Source organism: Panthera onca, chromosome C2, assembly GCF_046562875.1.
Source record: "Panthera onca isolate mPanOnc1 chromosome C2, mPanOnc1 haplotype 2, whole genome shotgun sequence".
Lineage (NCBI taxonomy): Eukaryota > Metazoa > Chordata > Mammalia > Carnivora > Felidae > Panthera > Panthera onca.
The window spans coordinates 97,866,247-97,888,439 of record NC_138347.1 but is presented as its reverse complement, the minus strand read 5'-3'; the positions used below and the strand labels follow the sequence as shown (position 1 = coordinate 97,888,439).

At 41.8% G+C, this 22,193-nt stretch overlaps 1 protein-coding gene across 4 annotated transcripts in view; it reads right to left on the bottom strand.

The window, feature by feature from the left end:
- Positions 1–3,787: 3,787 nt before the first annotated feature.
- The window catches only part of GOLIM4 (golgi integral membrane protein 4), a 78,743-nt gene continuing 60,337 nt past the window's right edge, over positions 3,788–22,193 (bottom strand). For 2 of the 4 annotated variants that reach the window (XM_060639157.3, XM_060639155.3), the window contains 8 exons: positions 20,499–20,831; positions 18,599–18,846; positions 17,791–17,870; positions 16,335–16,444; positions 13,258–13,425; positions 12,850–12,918; positions 5,772–5,852; positions 3,788–5,501 (listed from right to left, as the gene is read on the bottom strand). In XM_060639157.3, coding sequence (XP_060495140.2) covers positions 5,352–5,501; positions 5,772–5,852; positions 12,850–12,918; positions 13,258–13,425; positions 16,335–16,444; positions 17,791–17,870; positions 18,599–18,846; positions 20,499–20,831 — 1,239 coding nt within the window. In that variant the 3' untranslated portion in view covers positions 3,788–5,351. Of the gene's footprint in view, positions 5,502–5,771; positions 5,853–12,849; positions 12,919–13,257; positions 13,426–16,334; positions 16,445–17,787; positions 17,871–18,598; positions 18,847–20,498; positions 20,832–22,193 lie in introns of all 4 variants that reach the window. The other 2 variants (XM_060639156.3, XM_060639153.3) reach the window with 1 other exon arrangement.

Below are 22,193 nucleotides of genomic sequence, written 5' to 3'. Positions count from 1 at the left end.
GATTCTCTGGGCCTTAAAGATAGACCCAAGAGAAAACAGGACGATCAAGAGATTGGCAAAAAGCGTGTCATTATTTATTAAAACTTGCCACCTTAGGGCAATGTGACTAAAAGTGAATGCCAAGTATCTCCTCTCATCCTAATCTTGTTCTTCCCCGTAAAAAAAAATATAATGCTTAAGTCAGTATTCTTTAGGTTGTGATTGAAAAGAACCTCAAACCTGCTGAAGTAAAAAAAAAAAGGGGGGGTGGGGTGGGAGGGAAATCAAAGGAAGTCAGAACCTGGGAATTTGAACACCATTCTCTTTATCATTCTGTATCTATCTCTCTTCCTTCCTCACTTTTCTTCTTCCTCTCTTATATTCCCAGTTCTGTCCCTCTTTCTGTATTGGCTTCATTTCTCTCTGCTGCAACTGGGTATTCTCCACGTCACAGGGAGTATGACCCCTGGAAGCTCCAGATGTACACTTCAGAGCAGCCAGAGAGCAGTTCTCTGATCTGGCCTCATACAGAAATCCCAGAAGATGGAGCACAATGGTTGGTTTGGGGTCCAATTCTGTGGTTACAGGATTAGGCCTTTCTACAAATGAAGGGCAGAAGAGAAATGGTGTGCAGACAAAAGGACAACCAGTGGACAAACACATGGTCCACTGCACCACACCGACTGGCCCTCCCCCAGCAGTCAGTCACAAGACCCAAGGACATTCTAAGATAATTCTGCATTTTTCTTTGGCTTAGGTAGGGCTCTTATAAATCATAACTGATTAGTGTATTCTGACTTAAAAACCTCTCTAGATGTCATAACTCCACCAACCCATTTCTTAAGACATTCTTTATTCCTTATGCTACAGTTGATGCTTCTAAGAAGATAGACATAAAACATTACATCTTCCTTTGAGCTTATGTCTTTCCCTGGTCAAATAATTCTAATCTCTTGGTTCCTCCTCAAGACCCTATGGCTGAGGCTTTGGTCATTTAAAAAATTTTTGACTCCCACCAGAATTGTTTTTGCAAAATTTAAAACACACCTTCTTAATATGTGAAACCCAGAATGTGGCACTGGATAGTAATCCATCCAACTCTGGCTTTATTTGCAATTAACATTGGAATCAGATTCATCTGGGAAGGATTCCTAGTTCTGCCACCTATTCATTGTATGATCTTGAAGTAGTCAATATTCTCAGATGAGGACTAGAAGATGTTCATCTAGTAAATATTTACTGGAAGTATTCGTGTTTGGGTTGTGACAATAAACAAGAAAAATAAGGTCTCCACCCTCATAGAACATTTATGCCAAGAAGAGTATAGCCAAGCTTACTCCCATGTCTGTTTCCATAGGCTGTGTTAAATACTCGGATATGGAATGCAGGATGTTATAGAAGGACATAGAAAAGGTATACGATCTAGCAGGGCAGGGGGTGAGTGGGAGGTAGACCCTTCCCAGGGGAATTGGTATCTAAGGGGATACCTAAATCAATGAGCCAGGCAAAGGAGAAGAGAGTAAAGAGGGATTGGACAGTGGTTCTGGGGAGAGTAGGTAGTAAATTTACCATGATGCAAGAGAGCATGATGATTTAAAGGAACTGAATATTAAGTATTAGTCAAGAATATTCAGATGACAAGTGACAGAAATCCATTTTCAACTAGCTCAAATGAAAAAAGTAAGATTTATTTGCTCATTAATCAACCCCTGGGTAGACTTGGCTGGCATCAGGAATGGCAAGATATAAGGACTGCAAAATTGCCACAACTTTCTTCACTTCCGCCTGTGCAGAAGCTGTTTGCTTACTTTTGTGGGTTATGTTTATTCTCTACTTCTGCAGACTATTTTCTCCGTACAACTGAGAAAATGGACACCAGCTATCCTGAATTAAGGACACAGTAGCTTTGGCATTGGTGGAGGGGTTACTAAGACATTAGGAGAGGAATGTGCTTGACAAAGAGGAGCCACATTTATTATGATTCAGTATTAGAATGTAAATTATAAAGTTGGAGAGGTAAGATGGGGCCAGATTATGATGATGTAGGTTATACTTAAGAGTTTGGAATTTTCTCTGTGTGGAATAGCAATTTGTTGAATAATTTTATAGTGGGGGAGTGTTAATGTTATCTTTTGAAAGATCACACTGTCACAGATTTTAGGGATTGGTGGGGGAGAGCAAATGAGAGAAGTTAAGGGACTGTTGTAATAGTCCAGGTAAAAGGTAACAGTGGTCTGAACCAGGATAGTAGGAATGGGGAAAAAAAATGGGCAAATTTAATGATATTTTGGTAGCCTCTGTAGGGAGTGAAGACAGAATCAGGGACAAACTTTGTTTCTGTTTCGAGAAGTATTGAAACTAAAAGTAGGTGTTAGGAGGGGAGAAAAAAAGACAAATTTAGCTTTGGAAATTATAAATTTGAGGTAGAACAGGTCATCGAAAGCGAGCCTGAAGAAATGGATCAGGAGACATGTGTCTAAGGCGTGGACAGAGAGAGGGCTATAGAGGAAAGACCTCCAGGACAAAAGCTGGAGAACACTAATATTTAAAGGCAGGATGAGAAGAGAATCCCGCAGAGATTGAGAAAAAGTAGCCAGGATGGTAAGAAAAAAAAAAAAAAAAAACCTAGGAAGAGATAGTACAACAGAAGACAAAAGAGGATTCAAGAATAGAAAATGACTTGTTTTAAATTTTTTACACGCCATAGTATGGATGTACCACAAAGTAATAAGAGAACTGAGAACTCACTGTTATCAAAGTGATTACATACTGAGAAACAGAGCTTACAGGGGAAATATATAGTACTGTAGAGAACTGGATATTGAAACAAGGATATCACGAGGTGACTTCAGAAAAAAAGAACTGAATGGGTGCTCACATAGAAAACGCCAGCCACACACACACTAGTTAGTAAACAAGGTGTCAGTCCTTCAGGAAGGTTTATAACCGAGAACTCAGTTAAACAGTGTCAAATGCTCCAGGGGGACAAAGTTCTTCAGTTGTGAGAAGGGGATGCCATGAAACTTAAAGGATCACTGTGGGGATAAAGTGGAACCTATTCACATACTTCCTGTATTATGAAGGCATTCAATACATGTCAATAATTTTCCTTTATGAAAGTGAGTCACTGTGACCTACCTGTGGTTCACATTATACTCTTATTCCAGGATCTTTTAAAATCATTCTTACAAGTATGTAGTCATTACACTTGTACTAATGTAGCTTTTTTGTGTTCCACTGTACTTGTCCCTAATAAAGGTGCTTTCCCCCACCCTTCTGATTATGTCACTGAGACCAAATCCTTTGATTTTTTGGTTGTGCCAAAAGTCACAGAATAATTGGCAAGATAAATACAAGTGACCCTGTATTTCTGTTCATCTCATTAATGTAGATCAATTCTGGCTGATTAGTTCTCTTCCAAACACTAGTTAGAATGACTATAACTTGGTGCCATATGGAGGAGAATGGTTTGTGATGGTTGCTTCTGGGGTGGGGGGGGGGGGAGGGAAGATTTAATAGGTTTTTTTGTTTTGTGTGTGCTCACATGACAACATCTTATGTTTCTGTACCTATTTATTTTTCCTTCACCAAAACTAGCTCAAATAAAATAACAATTCTTAGCTCTTTCTTTAGGAAAGGGGGGAAAAAATCAAGTACCAATCCAATTAGAGAAAGAGATAAAGAAAGTAGGTAAAGGTTGGAAAGGCATTTTAGAATTCATTAATATATACTGGCAACCTCCTAAAATTTTTCCTTTTACAAAAAGGAGCTGAACAATAAGATCAGAAACTAATAAGAAATCACAGGCTTTTAAAAGATTTACCACTTGCTTTTCATAGCTTTATTGACTATTACCAAGTTTCAATATGGTTCAAATAATTAAATACTGCAACTGGCACATTAAAAATACAAACTAATTTACCAAAATAATTGTATTCTGAATATTATGTACAATATTATACATTTTACATTACATAAAGGGTTTTTATACATAAAGGTAAAATTTGATCTATGATTATTGAAAATCCAAAATACATTTGAACAAAACATTCCTATGCATACATACACAATCACTCCGCTGGGATAATCAGAACCATACATGAGTGCGGTTATTAAAAAATAACATCGCATTCATACAACAATGGTAGAAATTGAAATTTGCCTTTATTAATTTGAGAGTATTATTATAAAACCACACACATATGGGTTATATAACCTAATTCTATATATTTAAAAAATCTTTATATAGAGAGACAAATATGTCTCTACCCCAAAAGTTATTTTTGATTTTTAGATTTTTATTTTAAGGACTTTTGTAATTCATAGCCCAATCCCAGCAAATGGAAAAATCATGAGGGTCTATCATATTACCATGTGTATTTCACTGAATACTTTTCGAAGAATAACGCTGATTCAACTGTATCATTTGGAATGCCTTCATGTTCATTCCTGTTATCAAAGTGATTACATACTGAGAAACAGAGCTTACAGGGGAAATATATAGTACTGTAGAGAACTGGATATTGAAACAAGGATATCACTAGGTGACTTCAGAAAAAAAGAACTGAATGGGTGCTCACATAGAAAACACCAGCCACACACACTAGTTAGTAAACAAGGTGTCAGTCCTTCAGGAAGGTTAATGCACTGATGTGCCCTACCTTGTTTGAATACTGGAGTGTCCAAGTCCAGAATACTGTCGTGTGGGTTTTAGTACCATCTCATTTAAAAACCTAATTCCTTTCAAGAAGAGCTGTGATTTTAAGTAAAGCCAAACATTTTTCTAACAGATACAAAAATTCTGAAAAACAATGTCTTTATAGCCAAAATGCCTTTCCAATCGTATGTCACTCTGTACATGGATCTTATTACAGAGACAGACAGATGGGTAAAAATTCCATCAGAACTATACCTCACAGGAACCTCAGAAAGGCAGCAGTTAATAAACTGGCCATTCTCCTTAAAGGATCTGCAGCCTTCTGCAGTATTGCCTATTTGAAATCCTGTATTTTATTAAAGGCAAACAACAGAACAGCTGGAAACTAGAAGACAGAAAAGTAACAAGCTGAAATATACAAAATCGGTGCCCTTTCCGACATCACCTAATCTATGAAAAATGAGATTCAAAGGCCAAGGTTTGCTTTATTCTTTCTCTTCTTGCGCGTGTTTAGCTTGAATATAAAAGAAGCTCTAACCTAGGTTATCAAAATATATTCATATAAATGTATGAGCATTTCTAATACAAAAGTTAAAAAAAAGTCTAAATTCTTAATTTTTGTAATTAAATATCCTAGAGTTCAGTAGGCAGATTTATGTCTGAGCAGCTTGAAAAGAATCCGTTGGCTGAGCACTGTCGGTGAGGTCGGGCACCATTACATTTCAGCTCTTCGCCGGGATTTCTCTGCAACAGCAGCCCCGTCCTCTTCCTCTTCTTCCTCCTCCTCATAGGGTTCCTCTCGGCCTTTGGGGTGGTTGTCGTCTCGAACTTCTTGCTCTTCACCATCATTGTTTTTTTCATCGGCCTTAAAGGTAAAAGAGAAAGGGAAAACTAAGAGGGCATAGAGTTAGGATATAAATAATTCCCTCTTCAAAAAAAAAAAAAAGGCATGAAGTTATTCACTTTTAGAGAAAAGACTGAATAAAAATGGTCCAACAGGCAACAGTGAGGTCTTCCCTAATCCTCATACCATCACAGACTTTCAGACGTACACAGTGGTATCTACACAAGCAGCCATTCACATCTCCTACATACGCGCACATGCACGCGGCCGAAATATATGTCCCACACTTACGTTTTCATCGTTTTCACCATAGGTCTCTTCAGCGTTATGCTCTAATTCCCTCTTTTTCTCTTCAGTCAAATCTTCCTGAACCTGAGAGAAACCAGAGACACTAGGTGACACTTTTTATAATTTCAATAGTTTGATTTCCAAAAAGTTCATTTAAAGTAGTAGAAACAAAATCAAGCTAAAGATGAATTTGAAAAGGGACAGAAGCCAAAAACTTGACTTGTCTATTAGCTATGAAGAGATGTACAACACACGTCCTACAAAGAAATCAACGCGATTGATTCAGAGCCTAGGACTTTTGTGTGTGAATTTCCAGTTTCTCTGAATAAGCATTAAACCTCCAAGATTAACACTTGAAGAAATTCAGCTTATGAAATTAAAAGTTCCCCTTTTCCAAATGGGAGAACTGCAGAAGTCTGAAGGCTCTGACAGAATGTAACCTCTACGAAGACAGACACCATGTCTTACTCAACTGTCTTCAATACCAAGATGTATACCTGGCACACAGCAATTGCTTAATAAATACTGGTGAGTGAATGAGTCAATGAATAAGAGAATCAAAGCAGCAAATGCCTGCTCTGTAAAGGCCCAGAGAAGAGACACCATTACCTGTATACAATGTAGTAGAAAACAGAGAAAATATGTATGTACAATTCTTAATTAAGAAAAAGTTCTCTGGCTAAAATATCTAGAGCTCAGAACACAATCATTTCCATTTCTTCATGAAATAGTTACTAAACTGCCTCAAATCCCTACATCTCTTCGACGTTCTAACATCACATGTCTGTTTTAAGTAGTTTTCTGTCATGTGCACTATTCCCAGTATGTGTCATTGATCCCAATTATTTTTTTCAAAATGCAAATCAAAGAAAGTATCCAAACATCTTTGCTAAATAATCTCCATTTAATGATTACATTGCACAAAAAATGCAAGGTAAAACATTTTCTAACTTAAGTATTTTGACAACCTTATGTATGCCAAAAGATTTAAGTCAGCTGAGTCTCAAAAAATTGCTGACCATCAGTTAAGTATCATGTACTGGGACGAAAAGCAAACCTGCCTTGTCCTAAGACCGTGGTATAAGAGTTAAGTCCTCCGGAATCACACACAGAATTACCAGGTTTTGGGGGCCAGGGGAGTTAAAAATCCCACAAATGCGCAAAGGAGGGCAAGTATGCAGGCGTTAAATTAAAGAGGAACAAATTAAGGGCTGCCTCTTAAGTGTCCATCTGAGGTATGACAGGAATGAGTCACAACTCACCCCACAAGCTTTGAAGGGAACCTGGCTCAAGAGCCTACAAACATGACCCTTCAAAGATGCCTGAGACAGAGCCCAGCTTTCGTGAATCTCTTCTAATCAGCCCAACATCGGCCGGACTCACAGGCCCTAAAGTACGATGGCACCAAATAGGTACATTCTGGACACAGAGGCATAGAGCAGGGTTTTTGTATTCACACCTTCCGGTGGCGCGAGCTAAAGAGAAAACACCCTAGTTTCACCTGCAAGCTCTATCAGTGGCCCATGACATCTCCTCTGCCCTTAGTCGCAGAGTCTCGTAACGACATTCCCCAGGGTGCTGGGATGAAAACACCGAACCACTTATTTGACACTACATATGCTACGGTCTCACTCATTGAAACATCATTAAATTGCCAAAGTGTCCTGATCAATTTCAGGAAACAAAGACACGTCTTTTAGAGCATTATTAAGGAAAACATACTAGTGAACACTAAATTTGGTTTAGCTGGGATTGAGAAGGAACTGCCTTGAAACTGCAACATGGTGGAAAGAACATATAAATCAAGGTCGACAAACTTTTTTTTTGTAAAGGGCCAGATACAGTACATATTCAGGCTTTCTCGGCCGTAAAGTCTCTGGAACGGCTCCTCAACTCCACCCCTGTGGTTCCGAAGCAGCCTTGCACAGTACGCGAACAAAAAGGAATGGACGTGTTCCAGTAAGACTTGACTTACGAAACAGACTGAGGCCTGTAGTTTGCCAAACCCTAACATAGGCTCCGGAGTCAGACAGACCTGGATTAAAACCTTCATTAAAACTGGCTCCAAAGTGCTGGCTGCATAAAAATAAAGTCACTTGTTTTTACTATGAAAATTCGCAAGCACACACAAATAAAACATAATTCAAAGAACTCCTTACCGCCATCACCAAGGTCCAAAAGTTATCTCAACGTTGCTGCCCTTGCACCACCTATCGCTGTTCTTTATTTTTGTTGATGAAGGGTTCTTAAAATTTCTAGACATCATTATTCATCATAATTTTATCACATTTTACATCACCGTAATTTCGCCCCTATCCATCTCAGTATGTTATCTCTAAAAACAGTGGATTTTTCTTACATAACCATAGAGCCATTATCACATCTGATAAGTAATCCCACAGTATCATCTAATGTCTACTTCATGCTTAACATTTTCCTGATTATCTTCAAAACGTCTATTTACAGTGGGTTTGGTCTAATAATCCAAACAAAGGCCATACCTAACATCCTTTCTGCTCCCCTTTTTTCCTTAATGCTATTAACTCATTTTCCTGTAGAATGACCCACATGCTGCATTTGTTTGCTTCTTTAAGGTATCACTTATTTCCTTTGGCCCCCACTTTTCTTATAAAAGGAAGTTTAAGACTTAAATGGATTCGATTTACAAAGCAAGAGTTTTTGAAAGGTAATACTGCATATTTTATATCTTCACCGCATCAGGAGGCATATAAAACGTGTCCCTGGTACTTTTAATGAGGCTCAAGTTGGTCAAGGAGCTCAGAAGCCTGACCCCTCCATGATACAACTCCCTGACCTCCACTCATGTAGCAAGATCACCCATTGATGACTTGCTCTTAAGTCACCGTTTAATTAGAGGTTACAAAAATGGCAACTCTCTAATTCCACCATTCCGTCTGCATTCACTAACTTCTATAAAGAAGAACTCGTCCCTATCCACTGTTTAGTTACCGTACTTGCTACAGCCTTAATTACAGTAGCCTCTAAAATCAGACCTGGCTGCGGTCTAATCACGGGTCCAACAATAACAAGCTGTGTGACCTTCAAAAACTTAGCTGACCTCTCTGAAGCTCAAATTTCTCATCTGTAAAATAAAAGGGCTTGATGAAAATCAGTGATTTAAAAATTTTCTGTGTGTTTGTGTGTCGGGGGGAGTCATGAACCCTTTTACAACTTTGAGAAGAAATGCAAATGTATGCAAAGAGACACAGATACATGTCACTTTACACAGAAGGTTCAGGAGGTTCAGACTTCCCCAAGTCCGCCCGTGGCCACCTGTCCTAGGCATGCTTCTCCAAACAGCGTGTTCCTGGAACTCTGATTACTAGGCTCCAGCACAGGTAAGATCAAAACCTCCAAGGGTGAAGTCCAATCCAGGAATTTGTACTTTTCACACACTCTCCAAGGTGAGTCTTAGTCACAGCAAAGACTCAGAGCCACTAGTTTGAATGACGGGGAGTGCTGGGTTAAGAATGTCTCTGGCCAGAGAGAGAAACACGCTTGCATGCGGTCTTTCTTCTCTGGAGACCTATTGTAGAAAATTCGGGTTATTTATCAGTTGCCAAACATGAGGTAAATTAATTTAGGGAACCCACAAATAAAAATTTTATAATTTTCAAATATATATATGTATACACTATTATTCTGGTAGTATATTCTTTGTATTGGGAACAAAACCAATTCAAACTCATCTTAAAAGGCATTACTGAAAAGGAACAAATGATGCGGAAGTTTCTAATTTTCATACATGTTTAGACTGATGTTTCTTCTTTATATGGAGACACACCAATCACGTCTTCCACGTTCAACCCTCTTCAGTAACCTGCTGAAGCTGATGTGAACATTTTGTCAAAAACTTCCCAACGCTGCTCCTCTTTACTCATTTTTACTCACTGAAATCTAACGTTTTAGCCACTTTTAGAAACAGTCCCTATGTGATGCAGCAAAGTTTAATAGCCAAAATAAGACAGATCTACTGGGTCTAAGATGGGCTTTGGCTTCACACATCAAAGATGTCACGGGATGAGACAGGAGCCGGAAGGCCGAGCCTGACGCAGTCCAATAGGTTAGGATGCAAAGAGGCGGATGGCATGTGACACAGGAGAGGCTTCAGCAACATCAGCCACATTGACGGACACCACCGTTTGCTGGGTGATGTTTAGCAGGGGAGGCTGTGCCACCTGCACAAGGCGACTCACAGGCTGGCAGTGCCACTAAAGCTGACCAAATATCTCTGTGCTTGCTCTCCCACGAGTGTTCAGATCAATCTGTTTTCAGTTACACTGGAGAAAATGAGCACTCAGATTTTTCAGTCATTTAACTTCTGGGGTTTTTCTGAACATTTAAATAATTTTTAGGCACACACAGCACTTTTTGGCAATGCCATAATTTGTCTCATTTGCTCATAAGTAGATAAAAAAGTCTGGACAGTAAGTGACACAAGGATGGGATCCCCACATGAATGTCCCAAACAATAAGCCATGAACACTTGTTCATAACCATCATTTTTATGCCTTAGAAGGATAATGCTATTACACTAAGATAAAAGAAGGCAGGGATAATGCAAATTTCCAAAAAGCACACTTATTTTGGGTCCTACTCTCTGAGCTCAAGTCACAAGTCTTTTTTTTTTTTTAATTTATTTATTTGGCGGGGGAGGTGAGAGAAAGAGAGGGAGAGAATCTCAAGCAGGCTCTGCTCTGTCACCACAGAGCCTGACGCCAGGCTCCGTCTCATGAACCATGAGATCATGACCAGACCCAAAATTAAGAGTTGGACGCTTAGCCAACTGAGTCACCCAGATGCCCCTCAAGTCACAAGTCTGATGGGCTGTAGCTCTGAGCAGGGACAGCTCTGACAGAAGTCAGGTGACCTGGGATAGAAGGGAGAAGAACCGAGGGCAGCAATGAGCCATACATCCCTGTGGTCAGTGGGGACAGCTGGACGACCCTGGGGCTCGGTGCAGATAAGAACAATGCACATTACAGGGCCCCGCATGGTTTCCAGACCATTCCACAGATGTCTCACACACAGCACCTATAAACAACACGCTATGTGTTCTCACATATTGTAGACCTCTTTTTCTCATTTTGCTGCAGTCTGCTGAGAACTTCGTCTCTATTACTAGTCCTTAAATTGTATTTGGGGACCAGTCTTCTCCCTCCTCAAGGGAAGGACTGGAACAGTGGAAGAAGGTGGAAAGGTCCCATAACTAACCATCTCAGGAACTGCCCAAGGAATGCAACACAGCCTGTGCAAGGGACGCCGGGGGGCAGAGACGGAAGTCACCCGGAGAGAGAGAAAGGCACGCTGAGAGCAGTCCCACACGGGAGGCTATGCAACCTACACAAGACAGGGTCAGAACGTGGGGCAGAGGCACCAGACAGGACTTCAGAGCAGGGAACCAGAGAAAGAGAAGCAGGACTGGGGGCCCGCTGCAGGGACAGAACAGAGCTCTGGTCAGTTCAGCCTGCCTGCAGCCCTCACCTCTGCCCGCCACCGCTCTCTTCCCCTCCTGTCTCTTTCTCTTTTTCCTATCCTTGATCCGTCTTGGATCACAGGACTGCTCTCTCCACCTTGACTGACATAATATAAAGGTGAAAAATAATCAGTAAATACTGATTAAAATTTTATGTTTACCCTTCTGCATTTTTAAAAAGAAGCCAAGGTGAATCTCTTCTCCTTTAATCCCTCAAAGATTCCTGGCATCTGACATAATGAGACAGAGTAATATTCATTCAGACATCCTGTTACAAGAGAAGTCCAGATGAGTATCTTTTTCTTGCCAAATATCTTAATATTCAAGGCTGCTAGTTCTTCTAATGTTCTCTTGTGATAACAGAGCTCAGGATCTCGACCAGGATGAACGGCAGGATGAGAAAAGAGAAAGGATAAAAAGATCAAGCCAGTGAATGTACATGTGACTAGAGATGTATGTGGCCAGTGTCTGTAAAGAGCAACATCCCTTTCTGTTTTCCTGGTATAAGCGCACCCTTTCACATGAGCTCTGAGAAGTGGACAACAAATGCAACAACAATGAGAAAGCAGGGCTCGTCGAGGGAACTGCACCGGCAAAAAGGGTAGCTCACGTATTCTGAGCAGGGATCCCCAGTGGTGGGGGTGTCAGTTCAGGCTGCCATCTGTCCATCCATTCACGCAGTTCCCGTTAGGGCTAAAGCCCACATGGGCAAGAAACCTGGCTGAGGAACACCTCTGCACCAGAGCTTTGATTTAGCGGACCATTTCCTGGGCCAGAGAGAGACCAAACACGGGGCCTTGGCCTCCTTCGTATCATTTCCCCAGGCTCGGGGCTTCAGCGGTCCTTTCGGTGGGGAGCAGAGACTAACCAGCTACGAGCAATGGCACTCACCCAGCACTTACATGATGTGCCGCCAGGACAGGGCTGCTCTGCAAAGCTAGTTAGCGATAATCTGTTAGAAGTTTACAATAACAAGGAAACTAAAATGAAATTTATGAAATTCCACCTAAATGCATTTTATTCAACTGACCTCCTCATGTATTTTTCCTTTTCTTTATCATTAAATCTCATTATCACACTAAATTCTTAGGAGAGAAAAGGCAAAAAGTAGAGACCCTAAAAATGTTTTTGGAGGGTGTTAAGTGTATTCCAGTGGACACTTGAGGCACCCGTGAGGCAGCACTGTGGCAACATCTACAGAGCAAGTTACAGGGTTCATCCCGACCCCCAGACCTGACATGCAAAGCTTTGTTCTTCCCTCTGTTATGAGGGGAAGAAACGAGAGAAAATATTCTTACAAATATCACATAGCCCTAAGTCCACCATTCCGGGAGGGCTGGATGACTTCTTTTAGTTCAAAATTTCTAGCGACACCCAGAAAGAAGGATTCTACTACCCTGTTTTTTATTACCTTCTAACCACATGTCACCTTTTTCCACAGTCCATTTCCTCTTGAACCACCCTTTCCCATCCCGACTATGTCTTTCTGAATGTGTCTATGGAAGGCACGTCAAAGCCCATGCTGCCCCTTAAGGTTAGTGTGACCAAGCAGTTTGACCAGTTTCCTGCATCCCACCTCCCTACCTCTTCTTCTCCCTCTTCCTGGTACTGCTCATCAACATTATCTTCCTGCTGGTCTGGGTTTCCTGCCATCTGTTGAAACAAAAGGGGAGGCTTGGGTTACTGAAGGCGGGAGATGCATTTTACAGTTCTCTGGGACAAAGAGCAAGCTTGCTGCCATAACACATGTACTTTCAATGCATCGGTGGCCAGGAAATGATGAATAATCCTTCCCAACACAAAACCTAGGATGTGTGTTTCTCTCGCTCTCTCTCTCTCTGAGTGTGGCCATATCATTTCACATCGCGGCCTACAAACCAACCGAAGAGGCAAACCTTCTGTCAGTGTGCCTTAGGACTAACCTTCTGCATTAATCAGGCAGTTATTAAGATGCCCGGGTTAAAACCACCCTCTAAAGTAGCGTCTGCTTACCACCAAATGTTCTTCCATTTCTGCAGTCTCTTGCTTTGGATTACTTTGTTTTGGCTCCTCATTTTCATCTGGCAAATTTTCCTCTCTCACTTGCTCGGCTTCCTCAAATTCATCTTCGCCTTGATTATTGGGGTCATCTGCTGGGTTTATATCCTCTACAGCCGCCCTCTGCAAAATTTTAATAAAAAGCAACCACTACCTCAAAATCCAGGATCAAATTTAATTTCATTGGAAAGGCCACACACTGGCAGAAAATGAAATCGCCCTTCACCAGACTGTTCGACTCTATCCTTGCCAAGACTCACAAGTACACATCCCACTGTCAAAAGACAAAACTCCTGCTTTATTTGTCAGCGGCTGATGGATCAGAGTGAAGTACAGACAGCACTTGTTTTCGGGAAGCGATTCCAAGACAGTCCTCCAAACTCTAGCACAAGAAATGGGAGTGGAACTAAACAGACCAGAAAAATAGTTCATCAACGCTAACAGAACATGTAAAAGAAATAACTAAAATGGGGGATTTAGATAGGCAAGGAGGAACATCTTTCCTGAGTATGCTGGTTTTCATACAGACAAGCTTTCCTCTGCGAGCAATTTTTTACACAGTAAGGGGGTGAGCAGCCATTGAAGAGCGAGAAGTCTCAGAAAGGACTCAAGAAAGGGTGTGCTTGAAGGGGCTAATCCAAAAGTAAACAGTCGGTATCTAGCATGGAACCAATTTCTACAGAACGATCACTACCACGAAAGAGAAATGTTGCACTGGCAAAGGACAAGAGAAAAAGAACTGAGCAAACCCAGTCTTTGGCAACAGATCTTTAAAAATCTCTCCCCCAACCCTCCCTCCAGCAGCTCTCAGTTATGGTGTTCAACAAATGCCCTTCACGTGATCGACTTGAGAATTATCTCCATTTTCCACTTAAACTCCCAAAGCACCTTTCACAATAATACATGTCCTCATAAAGATTCAGATTTTAAAGCCTGAGCTGGGCAGGGATGTGCTTGCAGGAGCTTCCCGATCACTCCAGGGTCACCAACAGGACACTTAGCTGAGCAGCAAATGCCTCCCAGAGTTGAGGCCTCAGAGCAAGATTTGATCTGTATCAGTGTTCTACAGGCAACAAGATTCCACTTCAATTCACTTTGGAGCCTTGAACATAGTCAAGAGCTCACCGGTCTCAGTTGACTTATTACTTGCACATCCCCGGCTACATGCTTCATTTAAGAGCAGATGACACTTTTCTTGGGAATAGAGAGTGACAAATCATCACCTTTACTCAAGACGCCAATTACTCCACAATCTCTATATATAGATTTCTTTCTGGGCATTATCAATAATACGTGTGGAAACACAGGAAAAATATAATACATTCTCTTCAAAAACAAAGTACTAAAGGGCTTTTGCAAAAGCCCACAGAAATGTACACACAGGGTCCAACACGACGCAAGTAATAGGTGAAGTGTAACAGGCACAGTTGTTACTTTCAAATAAACAGATGATAGGGGCGCCTGGGTGGCTCAGTCGGTTAAGCGTCCGACTTTGGCTCAGGTCGTGATCTCGCGGTTCGTGAGTTCAAGCCCTGCGTCGGGCTCTGTGCTGACAGCTCAGAGCCTGGGGCCTGTTTCGGATCCTGTGTCTCCCTCTCTCTCTCTGACCCTCCCCTGTTCATGCTCTGTCTCTCTCGGTCTCAAAAATAAATAAACGTTAAAAAAAAATTAAAAAAAACAAATAAACAGATGATCAAACACACCTCAATAAAACTGGAAAAAATTTCTTTAATTAAAAAAAAATTAGATGAGACAAAGAGAGACAAGCTGGCTAACGATTTCTAATTAAAAGAAGGAATGGGAGGAAGAGAGCAGTGTCCTCCAGACCAAGTGGAGTGCTGACTGGAGAGCGAGGGTTAGATGATCACCCTCAAAGCACGCAGCACCTCCCAGAGGGCGGAGACTGGGACAGGCACCCTCTCACCGGCCCTACATCGGCTCAGGCACATCCGCTTTCTTGCTGCTCTCGGAAGATACTCCCTTGTCCCTCCACAGTCACCAGCTCTACTCCCCTACTCTCCAGAGCTCCCACCCTTTCCTGAGCACACTTGCACAAGTGCTAACGCAGGAGCCACAGGCAAAAGTGCTTTGTTACAGCTCCGCTCAAGTTAAGTACAAAAGCCATTTCCACACATAAAAAAAAAAAAAAAAAAAGTAAAAAAATTAAAAAGAAATTAAAAAGAATTTTAAAGCTGTTTCCATCCAGGGGGTTTTAAGCAGCTATCATCAGGGAGACTTTCTCAATGAGTATCAAGGAAAGATATATGGATCTTCCTTTCAATATAAACAAGACCCATATGGTAGCATAGACTAGATAAACATAGCGGTGGTTTTACTAGCAAAAGATGACAGGAGAGCTAAAGTAAGTTGTAAAATTCATCTACACACAAGCGCGAGAACGCACTCACTTGACGCTTGCTTGCCTCAGGCCCCCCGGCTACACAGGTGAACTGGGAGTCTAGGTCCTTTCTTGGTAAACACAAAGGACATTCTTGGTTATCAGGTCTCTACTGATTCATATTCTAAATTTTCTACAGCATTATGGTACCTGAGCATTTTTTTTTTCCCATTTCTCAAGCCCCACATCCTTACTTCATATACTGATTAAAATGGTTGCTTACTGCCGGGAGAGACAGAGTCACACGACCTACATAACACCCTAGCAAACTATTCAACATGCTCCAGAATGGCTCATTTATTTTCTCTGCTTCTCTAACTCCCACACTTTTTTTTTTCATTTTTCAGAATGACTGCATATTTCAGTGGTTCTCAGCATTGCTTTTCCTGATCTAGAAGTTGTCAGAGGGAAACTCCTATGTTTTTCTAGAGCAGCTTCTGAGCCAGTCTCCCCCAACACACCCTCAGTTTACAGTTAACAACGTTGCTTATATAATTACACAAGCCACCTTCCTTCTGCACTGATGAAATAACAGATATATCTGGAGCCAAAGGCGTGGTGTCAGGTAAACCTTCAAGTTTCCTTTCCGCGTTGTGAGTTTCCAAGAGTCATGACCGAAAGAGAGGACACTTACATCTGCCTCGGAGTCTGGATCAGCTTCGTGGGGACCCTGATCTTGAGGCTCATGTCCATTCTCTGGGTCATCTTCTGCCTCATCTTGGTGCTGGTTATCTCTGTCATAGGCTAGCAAATCAAAGGAACTAATATCAGTACAGATGAACCAGACAGGACTCTACCCTTTCACTCAAAGAAAAGCCACCAGTGGGCTTTCCTACAGACTATTTCACCCAATCTCTCCTCCAAAGAGAAAGAGGTTAATTTAACAGAAGGCATACACCTCAACTCTTCTGAATAAAACTAGGTCCTTTTCCTAGACCATGTGTCTAAGGAGATAGCATGGGTGAGTGACACATGCTAATCTTCTAAAGCAAATGTTTATAAGAGCTTCATTCTCCCCCTTGCTATATGAAAAACAATAATAAAACTTTCTCAACAAAAGCATGCCCAGTCAACTGGACACTGATAAAATTGTCAGCTAATTTTTGGTAACATCAAAGGAAATAGCAAGGTACCAAAAAAAGAACTGGTAACGTCTCAGGAAATGGAAAAAAGAACACCTCATCACACGGCAGTGATGAGGGATGCCACCACAAGGATACATCTCACAGTTCAACTCACATAGATATTTGCTGCTTTCAGAAAAATAAAATTCCATAAAGGAAATTTAGGTAAGAGCATACAAAGAGAAGAACAAACAACTTTTTAAGTAAGATATAAGAGGAAAGGTTAAGTATATGGAGAGTATTTAGCTTATAAAAAATAGAGATGCAAGGTAACTTACCATCAGGTTTCAAGTGCACCAAGGGATTCATTAAATAAATAAGAGAACAAACTGTTCCCTAGTCTTACTGATAATGGAACAAAAAAGCTGAAAGTGCTACACAGGGGGACATAAGGAAAACAATTTCTTGACTATGAGGCTATAAAATATCAGAACAGGCTATAGAGGGAGTTTGGGTAATCACCTTCTTTTAGCCTCTTTTAAAGAGGATACATATCTGAGTGTTAGAGTCGCCAGAGAAACTGTTACTTTCTAGCTCTATTATACAGGAAGGGATATTTGATAAATTGCATACGAGACGCCTGCCACGAGTGAAAGCTACTAGTGCCTTAATCTGAAAAACTTTCAAGGCAATGATCCAAAGGTTTCCAAGGTAAGGAGAAAAGGTAGCCATTTCCCGGAGTATAACAGTCCTATGACAATGTGTCATAAAGAACAATTCAGTACACAAAAAGCTTAAACTGTAGGAAAAAAATATTAGGAAGGAAACAGATGATCTTGGGCAGGTGTGGCCACCAATGTGTACTGTTTGGAAGGATTACCAGTGACATAACAGCAGCAGCGACAAAAGGCATGTGGTACACAAGTCTCCCTTGTATGTACTCAGATGTGCACACAACTCTGAGTCGATGTTCCACGTGACCAAGTAATCTCATTAACGTATTGACAATCTGAGAAGTCTCACCACCTCCTTCCTCTTCTTGGACGCCCTGGTCCTCTGCTCCCTGAACAATATCATGATCCACAGTGTCATAATGACCTTGCTGCCTGCAAGAGACACAAATGTTAACAATTCAGTGACAAATTCGGTGGCACAATTTCACAGAAGTCATTTACATTTAAAAGTAGTAATAAACGAATTTTTCAACGGTTTTTAAAAAGTCATCAAGAGGTTCTTTTTTCTTTTTAAACTTATGCTATTGGGTTTAATAAAGATTCCAGCTACAATTTCAAAGCATACCTTAAAAAACATAAAACACCTTTCACCTGGTAAAGTAAAATAAAGTTAGCACAGAACCTGCTAGGTCCTCTCTCTCTAAAGTAAGCTTGGAGGGGTGCCTGGGTGGCTCAGTCGGTTCAACATCCAACTTCGGCTCAGGTCAGGATCTCACGGTCTGTGAGTTCGAGCCCCACGTGGGCTCTGTGCCGACAGCTGGAGCCTGGAGCCTGTTTTGGATTCTGGGTCTCCTCTCTCTCTGACCCTCCCCGGTTCATGCTATGTCTCTCTCTGTCTCAAAAATAAATAAGCATTAAAAAAATTTTTTTTAAATAAAGTAAGCTTGAAGATCTAACGTTTTTAATTAGGAAAAAGAAAAGGTTGATTGTTTTAGAATGAAATATTTGGAAATTCAGTTCTCCAGTCGTTGTTCCGCTCAGGCTACAGGAGCCCCCCCGCCCCCCCCACCCCCAAGCTCACGGGGAACAGGCACCCCGAGCTGTGTGCCCTGCTCAGAAGAACGAGAGGAGAGCTGCATGCACCATCGGGAGAAGGCTACCGTAGCTGCTCCGGGGGCTGCGGCCGCCCCTCCTCGGGGCCGGCCTGCCTCTGCCGGGCCACCTCTCTGGCGAGGAGCTGCTGCCGCTGCCTCAGCAAGTGTCCCTGCAGCCGCTGCTGGTGCAGGGCGTCCTGCTGCTCTCTCAGCCTCTGCGCCTCCTCAGCCCGCCTCGCTGCCAGCCGCTGCTGCTCCAGCTGCTCCTCGTAGGGCGATCGCAATTTGGTGGCCGGCCCGGCGGAGGGATACACCTGGGGGGAAAGGTGGCGCTGCTGAGCGGGGACAGGCCGCACCTCGGGTCACCCCTTCCTTGGTTTCCCCTGACACACTCTGGCGGCAGGCCTGGTTTACTTAATTAACACCCACCCATCTGTCAGGTGAACTGGGATTGCACCTCAGGTCCAAGGTCACCCTGAGCCAGAACCCCTCTTTCCCAACTCTCTGAGTCAGCCCTGGCTTCTTTTAGCAACCCATCTTCCCGATTTGCTGGCATTTTGGCAGATTTTCAACGTGCTCCCTCTCACACGGGAGAGGGCAAAACAGAAGGGCAAATCCCTTCTGAACCCTAACTGAACGGATGTTCAAAAGGTGCTGCTCTAAGTGGGCACGTAGTAACCTCACATTAATTGTAGCAATTTGTGAGCTGAAGCTGTGAGAGTGTAAGATCCAGCGATGCCAATTAATTCTAGGAATGCGGAACCAATCTCAGGCTGACCACAGCCAAAAAAGCCAAATTTCAGGTAAGGGCAGAGGGGCAGAGAACAAATTCCTTCAAGGAAAAAGAGAATGGGTGACAAGGCAGTACCTTCTGATGAAAGGAAAAACTGATCCAGGAATTCTTAAACTCTGCTTCCCACTGAGCTACCCACAACTCACTCCTCCATCATCACCCCCTCTCCCAACCAACACAAGCACACCCAATATTCACCAAAGAAAAGAAGGTGCAGGGTTAAGGGGAATTAAACTCAAAGGGAAATTACTTTTGAAAAAGGCCGTATGAGGGACACAAGACTGGGAGAAGCTTCTCCATGCTAAGTTTGCAACAAGGAGTCCAACAACAGAGGCTGTTACATCTACTCAGCCTAAAGCCTCAGGCAGCTTGTAGTCTTAGAAAGCTCGAAGCAGAACAAAACCTCAGAGGCATAAATACAAAGTGACTGGCATGTATGTAAAGGCAGGCAGCCCAGTGTTAAGGATCAGCTTAGAGACAGAGGAAGAAAGAAAGCTCTCTGCACTCAGTGTTGCTTCAAGTTCTTTTAAATTCGGTTTTCTAATAATAATGGATTTTTCAAAGATAAAAAGCCTTATTTATGTGAGAGGGGAGTGCTCCGGTAGGGGGAGACTGAGCAGAGATTGGTTAAACATACTCACCCAGTGGGCATCCTTAAGTGATAAGATCAGCCTTTTGACAACTTAATAATCACCTTGAAGATGAATGTGCAGAAGCCAACCTACCATTTGATAGTAAATGAACAGGGAGAAGGAGACTTTTGATCATAGAAAATGAGACCTTTCTGGGCCTCAAGTTGCCCTTGGAACTTGAACACGTTCCCCGGAGGTGCCCCATCAGGCGCTTATCTATCCTCCTTCGCTCAAGGGACCTGAGTGAGCATGAGGCTGCCTTGTTACGCACTACTGACAAAGAAAATACACCAACAGCTTTCTGTTTCCTTCGGGTCAGCTTTCTGAGGGATGGGAGCAGCTATGCTATTAACATTACACGAAAAAATTTAAACATGTGCATCTAAAAAACATACGTGCATGTAACATTTAGTGAAATCGCTCGAATTTTATTTTAGAGATTGTTGTATATGGGGAGGCTTTTTCAATGTTTAAAAACAAAGCCATGCTCCCTATCCTGGCTGACGAAACAGAATCCCAGTGGAGGTGAAGGACCTCGTACCTCGGCGTGAGCGTGCCCTCCCAGAAGGTTGGCTTCTTCCCTCGGGTCACGCTGTTCCTTCCATTCCCGATCCTGTTCCTCTGGCGATGGGTCGTGTTCCTCCTCCAGATGTTCAGCCTGCCCGACCTGTTCCATGGCCTCCTCTTCCAGGGCCTTCCTGTGCTCCTCTTCCACCTGACGCTCCTCCGGCTCTCTGGGTTCCGCATCCTGCTGGTTCAGCTCTGCTGGAGCCTGAAATTCTGCCTCTTTCTGGGTGGGAGGGTAAAGTTTTGTTTCTTCTGTTCTTCTAGGAACAGCTTCATGTGTCTGCCACACATCATTATTCCGAGACACCTAGGCCAAGCACATCACTGGAAATGACCCTCTTCTACTTTGAAAGCAGTGATACAACCTGTTTATTACCATGTCTATGGGGTTACAACATAAGCAAAATCTTGGGAATCTAGAAATACACAGTCCTGACTGAAAAGTATGGCTGCAATGGAGTCACTTAACTCTTCTCACTGTGTCATCTCACCTATAAAATAGAGATAACATCAGTAAAATTTCATCGTAGGAAGCATACAAATAGTAACCTAAGAGTAAAGCCTATACATGACCACATTGCAATCTAACTTCCCTCAAAAGCAATCTAACTCCTGTTTTCCTTTAGAACAAGGAAAAAAAAAAAAACCTCTCAGACTTCAAGTGATGCAGTGCTTACATGATTTTCTTCAATGTAAACTTTGTTTTCAATAATACTTGAAAAGTGGGGTGCCTTAGTGGCTCAGTACGAAGAGCATGCAACTTTTGATCTCAGGGTCATGAGTTCAAGCCCCATGTGGGGTGTAGAGATTACTTAAATAAATCTTAAAAAAAAATAATAATGATTTGAAAAGAGAAGGACAGGGGCTTCTGGGTGGCTCAGTCAGTTAAGTATCCAACTTTAGCTCAGGTCATGATCTTGAGATCTGTGAGTTCGAGCCCCGCATCGGGTCTATGCTGACAGCTTGTGGCCTGGAGCCTCCTTCAGAGTCTGTGTCTCCCTCTCTCTTTGCCACTCGCCCCCCCTCCCTCCCCCACTAGTGCTCTGTCTCTTTCTCTCTTAAGAATAAACATTATTTTTTTTTTAATTTAAGAAAAGAGAAGGATAAGATGATATTGAGGATGAGTTGGGTTTATTTTTATTAACTAATAAAAAAAAAGAATGCCATTACTAATAGACATCCATGTTAACTAAAAATAGTACCCATTAAACCATACAATAAAATATTTTTAACATATTAAAGTAGCATCTCTTCATAAATCCAAGGAAATAATTTTGAAAATATTTTGTAGTGTTAATATAGAAAACTCTGAACAACAACAAAAAAGACATGTTTTGTGTTGTTTTTGTTTTTTTTTACAGAAAATTCCTCTTCAAAAATTGGTTGATTTAAATTGGTTTTCCCAGATTGAAAGTTTCAGAGATTTCCATTTGATCTTCATTACTTAGAAAGGAGGGTCAAAAAAGAAATGATAAAATATCGTAAGAAAACAAATCACTCCTTTCCCCCTTCCCACCTTCTTTATCAGAAAAAATGACTACTCTGGTCAGATTGTTCTTCCAAACTGAAATAAATGTGAAGCCATCTTCTTAAATTGGCAGAACTATAACTGAGAAACTGGACTGTATAAATAAATACTTCTGCACAGTGAAGGAAATAATCAACAAAA